Consider the following 16,883-nt stretch of genomic DNA (forward strand, 5'->3'; position numbering starts at 1 on the left):
TTATATCATTATTATATATAATATACATTTTTGTGGTGGTTTTGGTATGATAACCGTTTTGAGTAACATGTGAAAAATGGAAGGGGAGATAGAAATCTTACTAAACACGTCAAGGTTGTATTTCTCATATACTAGGATGGTTTATACTCAAGTTTATTCCTTCAATATATCCAGAGATATCCCTAGATATAAGTAGAAAGATTTCTAGGTTAGACATGGTGGCTCATGCTTATAATCCTAGCACTTTGGTAGGCTGAGGCAGCAGGGTCACTTGAGTTCAAGAGTTTAAGACAAGCCTGGGCAACACAGCATGACCCCATCTCTACAAAAAATAAGAACATTAGCTGGGTGTGATGGCATGTACCTGCAGTCCCAGCTACTTGGGAGGTTGAGGGGGGAAGATTGCTTGAGCACAGGAGTTTGAGGCAGCAGTAAGCCATGGTCCCTCCACTGCACTATAGCATGGGTGACAGAGTGAGACCCTTTCTCAAAACAAACAAAGATTTATAACATCTTTCTTTCTGTTTACTATATATCACTCAAAACAATGATCAAACAAGAACTACCTGAGCATGGCCACATTACCTAGCACCTCCAAGCCTCAGTTTCTTCTGCAAAATGAGGCTAGTTGTAAAGATTAAGCTAAACAGTGTATGTAGAAGTTCTTTGAAAACGATAGACCAATGCAAATGCAAGGCATTGTTGCCAGTGTTAGAGAAGGTGCTAGGATATTTGCTGATTGTCATTTGTAGTATGGAAATTTGCTGCTTTCTTTCCTATGTGAAGTGTTCTTCCCTTGTCCTGTTTTTATCAGTCTGAGTAGGTCAACATTTCAAAGTGACAATCGAAGCTCCATTTCCTTGCCCTTTGTCCTAAGGCAGATGTCTTAGAGCTGGGGCCCATAATTGTGAACTGTATGATGCATTCATTCTCAGAGTTGGAGAGCACAGTGTTTCCAGAGAGTCTGAGGATCAGGCATTTCCTCTTATTTTTCATTTTTGTCAGCTTCTTCATGTTTTCCTAAGTAAGAAAAGCCCTCGGTTTCAGCCTGTTGTTGGATGACCCTAAATGAGTCACTTCTATATTGGGTTGTCTCCTCAGGTTCCTCAATGGCAAATGTCTAGCCTTCCACTCACATGCAGCAAAGCAGCTCCACATTTACGTGTGTGACACAGAGGGTTGCTTCACATAAGACTTTATAAAACAAGTTCCATTGTTAATTTCTCTAAACCAGTTGGACTAGATCCTTTCATGTAAACCCTACATGATCTCTGATATTCTTGGTTTTTACTTGTGAATTCTATGATCCCTTCCTGGGAGAGTCATGTAACCAACTATATAACATAGGAGCATTAAACATTTTTAGGTGACAGAAGTATCCAAGTGAATGTCAATATTTCTCATGTCACGTGCTTAGAATGATTTCAATCTGACTGAATTTTGCCAAGAAACTCATAGCTCTTCTTTCCCTGCAAATATTAAGATGTGTCAACCTCAAAGGGTTGGTTAAACTTTCTATTTAACTCATATAAGTCTGGCCTCAAATTCATTTAGCTTTGTGATGCTTACTTATTAAAGACATTTGGCAGATTTTACGGGCCCTGTGACAAAGCCATAGTCCAGTTCAGAGCATGCAGAATTTGGAATAATGAGTAGTGGACTCCTTATTGGTGCTTACATCCCAAGAAATGTCTTATCTTCCAGGGAAAAATCAAAATTAAAACATTGGCGGCGAGGCACAGTGGCTCACCCTTGAAGTTCTCACACTTTGCTGTGTTGTTTTTTGTTTTTCTTTTTTTTTAACTTTTATTTTAAGTTCAGAGGTACAAGTACAGGTTTGTTACATAGGTAAACTTTTGTCACGGGGGTTTGTTGTATAGATTATTTAATTAACCAGGTATTCAGCCTAGTTCCCATTAGTTATTTTTTCTGGTCCTCTCCCTCCTCCCAATCTCCACCCTCCAAAAGGCCCCAGTGTGTGTTGTTCTTTCTATGTGTTCATGTGTTCTCATAATTTAGCCCCCACTTATCAGTGAGAACATGTGGTATTTGGTTATCTGTTTCTGTGTTAGTTGGCTAAAGATATGGCCTCCAGCTCCTTCTGTGTCCCTGCAAATGACATAATTTTGTTCTTTTTATGGCTGCCTAATATTCCATGGTGTATATGTACCACATTGTCTTTATCCAGTCTATCATTAATGGGCCTTTAGGTTGATTTCATGTCCTTGCTTTTGTGAACAGTGTTGCAATGAATACACGTGTGCATGTGTCTTTATAATAGAATAATTTATATTCCTTTGGTGTATACCCAGTAATGGAATTGCTGGGTCAGATGGTATTTCTGTCTTTAGGTCTTAAGGAATCACCACACTATCTTCCACAATGGCTGAACTAATTTGCCCTCCCACTGCCAATGCCTACGTGTTCCTTTTCCTCTACAACCTTGCCACCATCTGTTTTCTGACTTTTTAATAATAGCCATCCTAACTGGTGTGAGATGGTATCTCATTGTGGTTTTGATTTGCATTTCTCTGATGATCAGTGATATTGAGCTTTTCTTTATATGACTGTTGGCCACATGTATATCTTCTTTTGAAAAGTGTCTGTTGGTGTATTGCCCACTTTCTTATGCAGTTGTTTAAACTTAACATGTTGAAAGGCTGGGATGAAAGGAGCACTTGAGCCCAGGAGTTTGAGACCAGCCTGGCCAACATAGTGAGACCTCATCTCTACAAAACAATTTTTAAAAAATTAGCGAAATGTAGTGGTGCACACCTGTAGTCCCAGCTACTAGGGAAGCTGAGGCAGGAAGACCACTTGAGCCTGGGGATCAGGCAGTGGGGAGATTGAGGCTGCAGTGAGCTGTGATCATGCCTCTGCACTCCAGCCTGGGCAACAGAGCAAGACCTTGTCTCAAAACAAAACAAAAACAAGCAAACAACATTGGCAAAGCCAGTACCCCATTGTAAATAGTTATAGGGACCTTTCAGATTTTATTTTGCATGAAAAGATGCAGGGGTCCATGAGGCCCAATCTTTGCCTTCAATCTAAACTTCACCAGAAATTTTTCTAACAGTCTCCTAGAACACATGGCCTAGGGAGAGATTGCAATGCTATTTCTGTTAACGCAATATATAGCAGTAATGGTGAAGGAGGCAGGTCAGGATCTTTAAAGTTAGTACCTCTGGGCTCACTCTCTTTGAGCTAAGACAATCCTTTGCAAAAGGACTAGCAACTGTTGGTCTTTCACTCATTCTACAAAAGGGAAGTAACCACTCAGAACTGTGGAATTTTAGCTTTGGAAATGACCTAAGAGTTGAAACTGTTCAACTTTTACTGATAGTTGAAATTCCCTCTAAAGCATCTCCTCCAAATAGGTGCTGAGCCATAGCTTGATTATCTCCAGTGACAGGAAACTTACATCCTGTCGAGCTCTACAATTGAACAGCTCTGTATTTTTTTTTTTTGGCCGAGCTATAATTGACTTGTGATTTCCACCCACTGATTCTAGTTACATCCTCTGACACCACACAGAAGTCAGCTCAACAAATCTGCCCACTTCCCCCATGACAACTCTTCTTTGATTTGAACAACGTGAACATTTCCTCTTAGAGAAGAAACTGAATCTTTATTTACTCCCTACTCCCTCGTATGCTAGACAGTTTAAACCGTTACCTCCCGTCATCCTATTATTATCCTATGGGGTTGGAATTCCTCAATTTTCATTAGCCAGCTATGGCTCAGAAAGGTGAAATTCTGCAAAGCCACCCAGTTTAGAGCTGACAGGTCAGGAATTCAGGACCTGCCCTGGAAAGCCCAGGCACCCTCCATCATTTTCTGCTGCTTCCCAGAACAAAGAAGCCTGGAAAGCCCCCTACACTTATTACCTTTCAGGTTCGGTGAACTTTAACCAGGATTGAAACTGAGCCAGACGATTTTTACTTGGCCACCTGGCCCTGTGTCCTCAGTCTTCTAAAGTGCCACTTTCACCTCTACATACAAACTAAATATCAAGTCTCTATCCCTTCATACTGCAAGAAATCCAGTACTTTGGAGGATTTTAGGGAAAGATTGCCTCTTCTTCTTGCCAATTTTGACATTTCACTGTCCAAGCTCTTTCTTCACCTTCTCACCAGTCACCGTTGGCTTCCTTGACACCTGTTGTGACAAATGTCATCTTTCCACACCTCTTTATGAGGATCATGGAATCATAACTCCACTTCTGACCCATTCACTCTCTCTTTCTTAGTGACACAAAGTGATTGTGTAACAGTTTTTATTTAACATTTGGTTGATGGAAAGGACAGAGAATAGGAAATACCTTAAAACTGCAAATCAGACATCAGTGATTCAAGAGATTCCCCTGCCTTTGGCCTCTTTCTCAGTCTGCTGTTTCTAAACAGAATTCCTTCTCTAATCTTATCACCAAAGCCCTTATCCTTTCAACCTTCAAGAGAAAGTAGGAGTCTCTTCATATGCATATGTTCTAGAAATCTCTGCCTAAGGAAGACAGCACTGTGTTATCATGCAAAGTAATGTATGTCTTCATTGATTTAGCTCACCCTTTCAGAATGAACCTGGACCCGACCCTTGCATAATAACCAAAATGCTGATAACTGTATTTTTCAAACAAAGGAGCAGCTTTCTCTCGAAAATTTCTACCTATTTCTCCTGGCAGAGAAAATATTTGCAGATAGCATAAAAACATAAATAAATAAAAAATAAAGTAAATGGATGAAAGGTAACTTATTCTTTTTCAGAAGATTATAAGATTATCTATCTTCAGAATAGAAAACGCTAATATTGCAATCAAAAGCCCTTTCTAAAACAGGGCTTTCTAAAACACAGGACTCTCAATGAGTTCAGTCAAAAATCGATACAGGTTGAGTATTTCTTATCTGAAATGCTTAGGACCAGAAGTACCTCAGATTTTAAGCTTCTTAGGATGTTGAAATATTTGCATATAGGCAACAAGACATCATGGGTATAGGATTTACATCTAAACACATAATTCAGTAATGTTTTATACACAACTTATACACATAGCCTGAACGTAATATACATATATATAATTATAATATATAATCTACATATAAATATATATACATACATATATTATAAATATTTCTTCTGACATTTGTCAGAACAAGTAACAAGGAAGCCAACAGTGACTGATGAGAAGCTGAAGAAGGAGCTTGAAGAGCAAAATATATATTGTTATATAATATATATAATATATATATAATAAACACATATATAAACATTATAATATATTATATATAATATATATTGTGTATATTATAAATATATATTATATATATAAATTACCTTCAGGTATATATAATATATATAACGTTACAGATATATATTATAAATATATATTACTGTACATTAATCAACGTTTTGACTGCATTTTGACTGAGACCCGTCACATGAGGTCAAGTGTGGAATTTCTCACTTGTGGCATTACATCAGCTCTCAAAAGGTTTTGGATTTCAGAGCATTTCTGTTTTGGAATTTTGGATTAGGGATGTTCAACCTGGGCTAACCTTAAAACAGGTTTTGGATTTCAGAGCATTTCTGTTTTGGATTTTTGGATTAGGGATATTCAACCTGGGCTAACCTTAAAACAGAAAACTAGACAGGACATCTAGGATTAAAGCAAGTAGTCTTGACCGTTCACCTTGCCAGTCCTACAATGTAAGGTTACCTTCAAAATCTGAAGTGTCAGAAAGGTGTTATCTTTTTCCTCCCCTTCCATGAGAGTCACAGCTGTCACTCCTATCACAAAAGACAGGTTGAGAAAAAAACAAAATGAATGTATTTAATCAAAGTTTTTTATGAGACATGGGAACCTTCAGAAATGAAGACCTAAAGACACACACACACACACACATATATATCTTTTTTATTTTTTTAGACCGAGTTTTGCTCTTTCACCCAGGCTGGAGTGCAGTGGCACGATCTTGGCTCACTGCAACTGCTGTCTCCCGGGTCAAATGATTTTCCTGTCTCAGCCTCCCGAGTAGCTGAGATTACTGGCATGTACCACCATACCCAGCTAATTTTTGTATTTTTAGTAGAGATGGAGTTTCACCATGTTGGCCAGGCTGGTCTCAAATACCTGACCTCATGATCTGCCCGCCTCAGCCTCCCAAAGTGTAGGGATTACAGGCGTGAGCCATTGTGCCTAGCTGGGAAAACTATTTTTATGCTGAGATTCAATGAAGAATAGACAGCTGTGTAGAAATGTGATTGAACAAAAGGGCATGATCTAATGGTAATAGACTGGGGGGAGAAACCCAGCACCTATTCAGATTCTTCTTGGCCTGTGTGGCAGTCCTTTTCTCTGGTACAGCACAGGGTACCTTATACATGACAGTCTTTAAGAAAGAAAGAAGGGAGAAGCTCAGAGTGTGATCTTTTTAGGTTTATGTGGGTGTTGGGGAAGGGGAGTTTTAGTTTCTGTAACCCATCCTGGATCAGAAGAATTCTGATTTCTATGAATCACTTTACGTGAAGAAAAAAGGTTGCATTCAAGAAGATGGGAAAAGGTCAGAAAGACCTTGCTTCCAATCTCCTTCAGTTCAAAATACTCAGCACACCACAATGACATATTTTGGCGTATTGTGTTCTGAGCCCCAACATCTAGAACTGAGCAGAAAGCTTAGTTGCCAAACATTGCTTCAAGGCCTGTGCAGAGGGTTCCAGTTCTGAGCTATGCTGCTGCTCTCCCAGGCAGCAATCTCTTCTGGCAATATATTCAAGAGACAGTTAAAAAAATATCTCTTCTCCATTTACTGCTTTAGAAACAGAATCCACTGCCTAATTGAGAATCCTTTCTGCCTAATTACTCCATTTCCATATTTTTTTGAGCTGCAGAGTTGCTGTGGAATTATGTGCTGTATAATTTCATCATTTAGCAATATGTAAATCAGGAGAAGAAAGGAAGATGGAGAGAGAAGCAAGAGAGGAATGATCATCTCCTTAAATTTCTATGTGAAGAGATGGATGATACAGTCTGGATATATGTCCCCCGTGAATCTCATGTTGAAATGAAATCCCCAGTAAGGCCTGGTGGGAGGTGTTTGGAACATGGGAGTGGATCCCTCATGAATGGCTTTGTGCCATCCCCTTGATGATGAGTGAGTTCACACGCGATCTGGTTGTTCAAAAGTGTGTGGCACCACCCACTCTCTCTGTCTTGCTCCCATCCTGCCATGTGAGACATCTGCTCCCTCTTTGCCTTCTGCAATGAGTAGAACTCCATGAGGCCTCCCCAGAAGCTGAGCAGATGCCGACACCTTGCTTCCTGTACAACCTGCAGGACAATGGGTGAATGAAACCCCTTTTCCTTAAATTACCCAGCCTCGAGTATTTCTTTATAGCATTGCAAGAATGGCATAATGCAATGGGCAATAAGGCATGTGTGGACAAGGGAAGAGCCCAGGTCACATAGCAAAGCTGGGTTTGAATTTCAGTTTCTCCACTTACAAAACTGTACTTTTGCCTTGTTTGTTGCTAGTGTCTGTCACACATGAAATGACTTTTTTTTTTTTTTTGAGTCAGAGTTGCCCAGGCTGGAGTGCAACAGTATGATCTTGGCTCACCACAGCCTCTGCCTCCCAGGTTCAAGCGATTCCCCCACCTCAGCCTCCCGAGTAGCTGGGATTACAGGCATGCACCACGACACCTGGCTAATTTTGTATTTTTAGCAGAGATCGGGTTTCTCTGTGTTTGTCAGGCTGGTCTTGAACTCCTGACATCAGGTGATCCAGCCACCTTGGTCTCCCAAAGGGCTAGGATTACAGGCTTGTGCCACAGCACCCAGCCATGAAATCACTTTTAATTCTCTTGGCTGTTCTGCTACATTCTACAGACGAGAAAATGATGGACACGAGCTTATCTTTTTCAGAGTTAAGGAAAATCAAGTCTTGCACTTTATATCCCCTGGAAGCTATCTCTATGTAGAGCTCTAGGTAGGTCCACCCCTTGGAGCGCCTCTCAGGTTTACCTAGGGGTGCTCTTCAGACTCTGGCTGAGTGTGTAGGGTGACAAGGACCTTGCCTGTTTCCCAGCCCACTTACTCAGGTAGAGGCATCTCATGGCAAGGGCAGACACCCTCAGGCTGTCACATTCATTCCTCAAGGGATGGTGGCTCCAATTTCCTAGGCTACTGAGAGCATCTTTGCTTTGAATTTGCTCTGAGGGACCTAGGGTTGTATTCTTTTCCTATCTCTGGGAGAAGGGGCCCTTCTTATTCCTTTTACCTGACAAATTCAGGATTCCTCTATTAGGTGGAGGGTGGGTAATAATACAAACCTGGCTTGACCCTTTTTAAGGCAAAAATTCAAGTTTTGATTTTTCCTGTTTCTTCATGAGACACTAAGGTATGACACAGGGGCAGGAGAACTGGGAAATTACTTCTTCTTCTGAGCCTTACTGTAGGTAATATCTAAGTACTCTTCTACTTTCTAACATAGCATTCTATCCTTCTGGGACCAGAGGCCTCAGAGCTCAGTGTTTTGACATAGTTGGACTAATCTTGTATAGGGAGGAGAAGAATTAAACGACCCAGTGAACCTACTTGCTTTTACCAGCATGGAAGACTTAGCAAGTGCACACCAGAGAATTTTCTTTACAAACACTGAACTGTTTCTCATACAGGATAGAGATTTACCCTACTCATGGCTTACACACAGTGAAATCTAGTGGAAAAGTGTAGGGCCTGGGATTTTACAAGACCTGGAGTAGAATATTGCCTTGGCCAGGTCTAAGCTGCCCGACCCTTTCACTACACCTTACCCCTCTATGCTTCAAGTTTTCTTACCTGTAAAATGAGGATAATCCCATGCCCCATAGGTGGTTGTAGAATCAAGTTAGAAAATGTGCTGTAAATTATAGTCTCCAACAAAAACAAAAGATGTTATTAATAATAATTTTAAAAAGACTTGAGAAACTATTAGGCTAGCTACATATTGAAGATAGAGATGGGGCCTTAACTTTACATTTCATTTTAGACTTTCCAAGGCAACAGAGATATACAGAATAAAATGTTGTGTACTTAGGAAATACATAACTTTCTTAGCTATCATCTTTCTTATTCCTTAGCCTCAACAAATATCGAGTGCCTGGAAGATGGCAAACGCCAGTTACAGGGCTACTGATATAAGAACCAGACAGGCAGAGTTTCTACCCACAACTCTGTGTCCAGCAGGGTAAGCAGAAAGTAAGCACATAAACAAACACACAAATAACTGTATGTCCTCTATTGGCGTTATAACAAATCCAAAATAGGATGGTGGGGGGGGTTGTTTTTATGCCTGGGGTGGTCAGTGAAGGCCTCTCTGAGCAGGTGACATTTGAGTTGAAATTTGAATGATGAGAAAAAGGTGCCATGGAAAAACCTGGTCATAGAGCTAATTGGAAATCAACCCAGGCCTAGCATCCAGGACTCAAGACTTCCTCTTGTGTTTCCACTGATTTTTTAAATTTTAATTTTATTTTATTGTTTTATTTATTTATTTGAGACAGAGTCTCACTGTGTCACTCAGGTTGCAGTGCAATAGCACAAACTTGGCTTACTGCAATCTCTGCCTCCTAAGTTCATGTGATTCTCGTGCCTCAGCCTCCCCAGTAGCTGGGATTGTAGGTGCACGTCACCATGCCTGGCTATATTTTTGTATTTTTAGTGGAGACAGGGTTTCACCATGTTGCCAGGTTGGTCTTGACCTCCTGACCTCCAGTGATCTGCCCGCCTTGGCCTCCCAAATTGCTGGGATGCGACTACCTCTCCACTGATTTATTATGTTGGTTTCCCCCCTGAATCCTGAGTCCACATTATCTGTCCAGTTAAGCATGATTTGCCTGCTTTGGGCCCAGCTGCTCTTCTCTCCAGGGTTTAGAGTGTATTCTCCTCTCCCACCCTGGGGCCAAGGCTCAGCTGTCCTTAAGCTCTCATGGCATAGTTGTTTAACATAACCCTAGCCTAGCCCTTATTAGTGTAAATCTCTGCTGCACATCATGCAACTGAGTTCAACAATGACTGAGTTTTGGTCATTCGAAAGGTATCCAAAGTAGATACTTTGGAAATTAAGAGCTAACCCCTGCCCATTAGAAGGCCACACAAAGTCTAGTTTTTAAATGGTAGAAGATCCTGAATGTGTGGGTGTGGTGGCTCATGCTTGTGATCCCTACCCTTTGGAAGATCAAGGTGGGAGAATACCTTGGGGCCAGGAGTTTGAGACTAGCCTAGGTGAGACCCTGTCCTTACAAAAAAATTTTAAAAACTTAACTGGGTGTAGTGGCGCACACCTGTAGTCTCAGCTACTTGGGAAGCTGGCATGGGAGGATTGCTTCAGCCTGGGAGTTTGAGGGTTCAGTGAGCTATGATCTATGATCACATCGCTGCACTTCAGCCTGGGCGACAGAGCAAGACCCTGTCTCTTAAAAAATAAATAAAGGGTAGAAGAGGGAGAATGGGAATAGTAAATCCACAAAGCAATGTTTTTACCCATTAGTCCTGAATTTGGGGAACACTGATGGTGTATAAGGCATTATGTAAGGTCCTACTGGGCTCACAGAAATAAATCAAACAGGATTTGTGCTCTCAAGAAATTACTAGTTTGGTGAGAAGGAGAGCCTTAAATATATAAATGATGATTATAGAAAGTAATAGACACTATAGGCAGAGAATCATAAAGTAAATATAAGCAGTAGTAGGTAGAGAAATTTCTCTCATTTAAGGTCCATCTGAAGATTGGTCCCCATGATTCTGAAATTCCATCTAATTGGTTGTATCTCTACCTGCTTGTCTCACAGGTACATTAGACTCAACAGACGTCCTAAACTGAACTTACCCTGATCTTCCCCAAAACTGCCTCTTTTCTTATATACATTTTAGCTAAATAGCAACTAATGCAAGAGTATCAATTCAAGTTACTGCATTCCTATCTTTGGCTCTTCCAGGTTTTTCACATTCTACAAAACAATAGTAGCATGGGAACTCCCAGGAAGAGCAATTACTACAGTGTCCAGGAATCCAGGGGTCTTGGTGGGCAGCTGAACACTGAGAAAGGTGGGTGTTGGCTGTTGCCACTTAGTGACTATGTGGCAATTCATTACTCTTTTTGCTACCTCTTCTGAAAAGTGGGCATACACGACCTTTCTCACAGTGAGTGTGGAACTATATATGTGAATGTGCATTACTAATCAGAAAATGCCATACCAAATCAGGTCACATGAGAAGAGTCTACTGGAAGATTTTATTGGTTGCAAGAAGAATGGTATGTACCTGCTACTTATTCATTATGGAACTCTGAGCAAACTCCTCCTTCTCTCTTGTCTCTGCCAATGGTGGAGCTGGGGAGCTGGCAGCAGTGGGGATTATATGAAGATCAAATGAGATAATGTGGAATATGTATTAGAGTCATGAGAGCTTTCTTCTAGTCATCATTTCCCACTTAGGCGTTATGTCGTGGATGCTCAAGTGCTCACCTTTCTAAGCCTCAGTTTTAGCATCTAAAAAAGGCTCTGCTACTTTTACTACTACTAAAAATAAAAAAATAAAATAAACAAATGCCAGCAAGAAAGTCATTAGACCATTGCTAAAGTCCCTTCTGGTAGATAACAGAACAAGTTAAATTTAAAATTACCAAGAAATTGATAAGATCAACACAAAATGCCATTCTCAAGTCAAGTCAAAGTCATTCACTGGTTAATGGACAGTTTGAGCGAATCTGTGTAGGAGAGAAACTACCAGAAGCACTGCACCAGCTTCACATCTTATCCACCTATGAAGGGCAGAGGACCAGATCAAGAGACTGGGTCATGAGCTCTGCATCAAACCCTGGGCAAGACTGGGTCTTATTCTTCCCTTCATCAAACCAAAGGGCATGGACTTAGTGTTCTCTGAGGCAGTTTTCCATTTAAAAGCCTATGAATCTAACTTCTTTGCATCTAACTGCTAACAAGTCTTGGGCACAGGGAATCAGGCTGGCCTCCTGTGTGAGCTGAGACATGCCTGGTTGGAGCAGATGGAGTGTGTCTATCATGGCGGCGGCGTAACCAGTCTGGTCACTTCAGATGTCTCCCCAATTAACACTCATGGCGGCAGCCAACTGCTCAAGCAGCAGAACGGGCTGGTGGGGAAGATGGCGGGGATGCCTGGGCCTGCTGCCACGCCTATTATCTAAACCTCACCCGAGCAGCGGAGGAGTGGAAGGGGCCAGCCCAGCTTCACAGTGTGTGGGAGGTGGGAGGAGTGGGTGAAAATGGGAGGTGAGATGTGTGCAGGGAAATTTCCTTAGCTGTAGAGCCCTAGAAAGTTAGAAATGGAAAATGCTCATTCAGAAACAGTCTTTACTATCCATTTTGATTTCACTTCCCTCCTTTTCATTCCCACTGTGTCTGACATGGTTCGGGACACCATCACCTCTTCCTTCTTGCTTCTGGAGCAATCTCTCTGCTTTCCTTTTTTTTTTTCCTCTCTAAACTGTGCCCTGCAAGACAGCCAGACTGAGATTTCTAAAATACAAATGTGATTATGTTATTCCTCTGCATTGCAATGTGTTCCTTTGCCTTCAGAAAAAAAAAAAAATTAAAACCCCATAGCCTGATATGTACAGACCCCTGGAGACCTGATTTACCTAATCTCTTCCTTTTCCTTTCCCATTCCTCAATGTCTAGCCATTGGAGAATTACTTGAAATTCCTCCAATCCACCAAACTCTTTCCATATTCTTCCTTCTGCCTTCCTTCTCTTATTCGTCTGGCAAAGAGGTGCTCAGCTTTTAAAACTCAGAGATGTCGCCTCTTCTGGGAAACACTCCAGGACCACCCTCTCTGTGTTCCCATAATAGCTGAGTAATCGCTATTGGAGCATTTACCACACTACACTCTGAGCTTTTGAGGGATGAGAATGTGTCTAATTTATTTCTTTAGGTATTTGCATCAGAGGCAAAATTGACTTGAAATCTGATACCCTACTGATCCCTAATTTGTCCAATGTGGCTTTTGTGCCATTCCTTTGATCTGGGACTTTGATCGCCAAGTCACCAGTGAAGGAAGCACATGGCAAATGGAACTTGATCGCGTGAAGGAACCCCTCATTTTACATAATTAAAAACAGATCTGGAAAGAGTAATCGACTTATCTGAGCCTACATGGAGGGAGAGTCAAAGAAATTCATCTCTTGACTCCTAGGCCAGTGCTCATTCAGCTACCTTACAGTCTTAAGGGGTTCAATAAATCCTCCTGTTGTGTGAGAAAGTAATATTGGCCTCACTGGAAGGGGTGTGTGTGTGTGTGTGTGTGTGTGTGTGTGTGTCTACGCACACATGTTCACCCAAAGAAAATCCTCAGTTCAGTCTGGATTTGCCACATCTCCAAGCTTTTTCGGAATTCTTGGCTTGTGGGCTGGGTACAGAGAGATACGCAGCATGGTCAGGGTGGGCAAGGGTAGCACAAAACCATTTAAACTATGCTGGGAAGCTCAGAGGCTTGGCAAGGCTGGGAGGTGTTTAGAGTAAAAACATACAGCGATTATGAACCATAGATACTGTTTCAGGTATGGATGTTATCTCTGGGTCTCACTCACCAGGCTATGGCAAAAGGCCTCACAAAGCTTTCATCTCTCAAGCATGTACAAAATCTCTGCCTGTGTTGCTCTTGGGAGGGAAGGTTTGGCTAGGAGCAGTTTTTCCTGAAAAATCAAAACAACTCCTCCTCTGAGTGGGCCCAGCTTCCAGGGGTAGCCTGGGAGTCGGGCACGCTTCCCTGAGCCTGGGTGTGAGTGTGAAAGCTTCTGGAGTCAAGAGGGGCATCTGAAGGTCAAACTCCAGGGAATCCAAACTTCTGAGCCTGATTTACAGCTTGGGTCCTGAGGTCTCCTCCCACTCAGCCCACAAGAACCCCCCCTAGTTTCCTTTTCTGCGAGCCAGCACTCCTCAGAGCTGGGAAATGAGATCTAAGGCAGTGGCTTTTTCTGGGCTTATGTATGGATTTTCCCTGAGAGGATGGCAGAAGTGGTTCTTGAAAATGTGGGCAAGAGAGCATCATGGTGACTCAGAAAACACCAAGGCTGAAACAGAGCTTGGAGATCATCTAGCTGACACTCCTATTCATCTTTTCTTCTTCCTTTCCTGTCTTTTCTAATCTTTTCTCCCCTCCTGCCCCCTTCCGCCGCTTCATTTGCCTTTCATTCTTTTTCTTGTTGTGGCTTCCAAGTAAAATCTTATATAGAAATCCAATATATTAAACTTAAAAATAAAACTGCTCCAGGCAATTTTTTTGGGTAAGGGGTTCTGGTCTCACTTTCTGAACTTGCCTCCTATAGGAGCCCTGTAGAGGACTGTGAGACCTCTCTTCAGTTCCCCAGACTTCTTAGACAGCAGTCTGGGGGTGGGGGGTGGGGGGTGTCCAACATCCTTATTTTGCACCTGGGGTAACTGAGCCCCAGGAAGGTGGTGGGATTTATTAGAAGTCAAGCAGGGCAATCAGGGAGGAGCTGGGGCTCTGCAGGGATTTTCTTGGCTTTCTAGGCTTCCTTCTAGAACCTGTATTAGATCCCATGTCAACCCCGTGAAGGCATAGTCTTGCCCTAGGTTCTGTAGCCAGTAAATGCTGTTTTTATTAAGGAAAAGGTCAGTGGGAATTTAGGAAGCCCTGGGTCAGTAGCTCCAGGAAATGAGTAGCAAGCCAGCCTGGCCACCCGCCCCCTTGGCCCTGGTGCTGTGGCTCCTCTCCCTGTACTTGGAACCTGGGCCCAATTCCATTCCTCCTTTTCCTGATCCCTGCCTTTATAACATCTCTTGGGAGGGAACCTACCTTCTTGCTCATGTATACTTGATTTCTTCTCCTGTTCCCCATCCTACCAGGGTCTGGCCTACCCTGAGCCTGGTCTAGGTATGAGAATGTGTACCTGATCCTAAATCACTGCTTGAATCTCTACTCACCTGCCTCCAACCAATGCTGACCATGCTCTCCTGGCCACCCCGGACCTACAAGGACTTTCCTCACACAGGCTGTCTCCGGGCTGCCTTCTCCCTTTGCCTGGACTTAGGTTCTCCTGACAAGCTGCATATGTCCACAAGCGTGGGCTTCCTGTAGCCTTTTGGGGAGGCTATATGGAGGTAGAAAGGGTTGACTGACTTAAAAATGTTCTGGGCCAGGCCAGGTGTGGTGGCTCACAGCTGTGATCTTAGCACTTAGGGAGGCCGAGGCAGGTGGATTGCTTGAGTGTAGGAGTTCTAGACCAGGCTGGGCAACATAGGGAGAGTCTGTGTCTACAAAACATTTTTTTTTTTTTTAATTAGCTGGATGTGGTGGCACATGCCTGTGGTCTCAGCTACTTAGGAGTCTGAGGTGGGAGAATGGCTTGAGGCTGGGAGGGAGGTTAAGGCTGCAGTGAGCTATGATTGCATCACTGCACTCCAGCCTGGGGGACAGAGTGAGACCCCTGTCTCAAAACAAAGCCCCCTCTCCCACCCCATTGTCATCTAGCAAGTGTAGCCACTCTAAATCACATTCCCACAACCTATTCCTTTCACCTGACAGCTCCTGAATTTCCTGACAAAATTCAACAGGGTCCTACTCAGCAGTGTCCTTTTCTGCCTGACCCAGGAAAGCTCACAGCAAGAGACTTGTGGACCTATTTGCAGAGACTGCAGCCATCCAACCAAGCCCAATCATGTCACAGGGATTTCCAATCTTTTCTCTCTCCCTGGATACTTCGAGACCCACAAACTCACGATTTCTGTCTAAATCAACTCCAGTCCAACTTTGTGCCCGGAACCTCCCAAGGAATGTCTAATTCTGATGCCTGAAATTCCACGGTTGTTCCTCTTTCTGCCCCAACCCTGCAGCCTTCACCCTGCAGAGAGGGGAGACCCAGTCCATATCCAGCCCAGAAAGCCTTTCCGTGGTCTGCACATATAGGCCCTACAAGTACTAGAATTAAACCCTCCAGCCCACTGTGAGGGGCCAGGGAAGCAGACCTGTTTCCTCCCTGGAAGAGGATAGAACAAAAGGAGCCTGTGCAGTAGCTTCTGCCTGCCCTCCTCCTCCACAACCCCATACTACTCCTCATACTCCCAGCCCTCTTGGAGCTCCCCACCCCCCTAACCAACCACCCACAGTGCTTTCCCAAAAGATGGGGCCAGGCTTGGGCACGTACCTGTAGCCCTGGCCCAGAATCAACCTGATCTATGGGCCTAAGGCTTCTGCAGCCAAAAAAGCCTAAACCTCTAGACCCCAGTCCAGGAAACCCCAGACCACAGTCAGAGGCCATGGGAGGCTGTGAGCTACGAGGACCAGCAAAACTCACAGTGGGAGCTTGAGGGCCCAGGGGCATCCCTGAAGCGTGGCTGTGAATGGTGGCATTTCCTGGGATGAGTAGGGGCAGAGCTGCTGGTTAGGTGGGGGACTATCTACCCCTATCTCTGGAAAAGGAGGAATGCGCTCCAGATGGAATTCTAGTCTTTGCTCCAGGTTCAGAGATTCAGCAACATTTCTGGCTTAAAGGTACCCTAGAGCCCATATCTCTTAATGTTGAACTGGAGCTTATACCATCAAGGGCTGAGGCAGATAGAACAAAATCTGACACAAAGATCACAGGGCCCCTGAGAACCTTAGAGTTTGTAACAGCTGCTCCACCTCCAGGAAGACAGCCCCTTCTCCTGCGTCTTACCTGACCAGAGCCTGTTATAGGTGTTCCCAAACACCCACTGGGATCCACACTGCCCTCAGATGAGGCTCAGGCTGGCTAGGAAGCTGCTTGGGCTGTGCACACAGAGCCTGAGTGCTGCCCAAGAGAGGGCCCTTTGACACGGAAAGATCCTGGAGATTTGTCCTGGCTGTGACCGTTCCCTGTAGGAGCCCCTGCAG

At 43.3% G+C, this 16,883-nt stretch overlaps 1 protein-coding gene across 12 annotated transcripts in view; it reads right to left on the reverse strand.

Annotated features, from left to right (window-relative positions):
* The window catches only part of LOC103788187 (uncharacterized), a 245,189-nt gene that overhangs the window by 83,244 nt on the left and 145,062 nt on the right, over positions 1-16,883 (reverse strand). Inside the window, exons 4-5 of one of the 12 annotated variants that reach the window (XR_013527205.1) lie at positions 16,687-16,877; positions 5,372-5,781 (exon numbers count right to left, since the gene is read on the reverse strand). The exons of 8 other annotated variants lie outside the window; for them this stretch is intronic. Coding sequence is in view for 3 of the 4 variants with exons in the window: in XM_078350500.1 (XP_078206626.1) it covers positions 5,657-5,781 (125 nt within the window). In the remaining variant the exon portion in view is untranslated. Of the gene's footprint in view, positions 1-5,371; positions 5,782-14,136; positions 16,878-16,883 lie in introns of those variants that run through there. 3 more of the 12 variants (XM_078350501.1, XM_078350500.1, XM_078350503.1) reach the window with 3 other exon arrangements.

The sequence above is a fragment of the Callithrix jacchus genome, chromosome 15 (genome assembly GCF_049354715.1).
Source record: "Callithrix jacchus isolate 240 chromosome 15, calJac240_pri, whole genome shotgun sequence".
NCBI classification, from domain to species: Eukaryota; Metazoa; Chordata; class Mammalia; order Primates; family Cebidae; genus Callithrix; species Callithrix jacchus.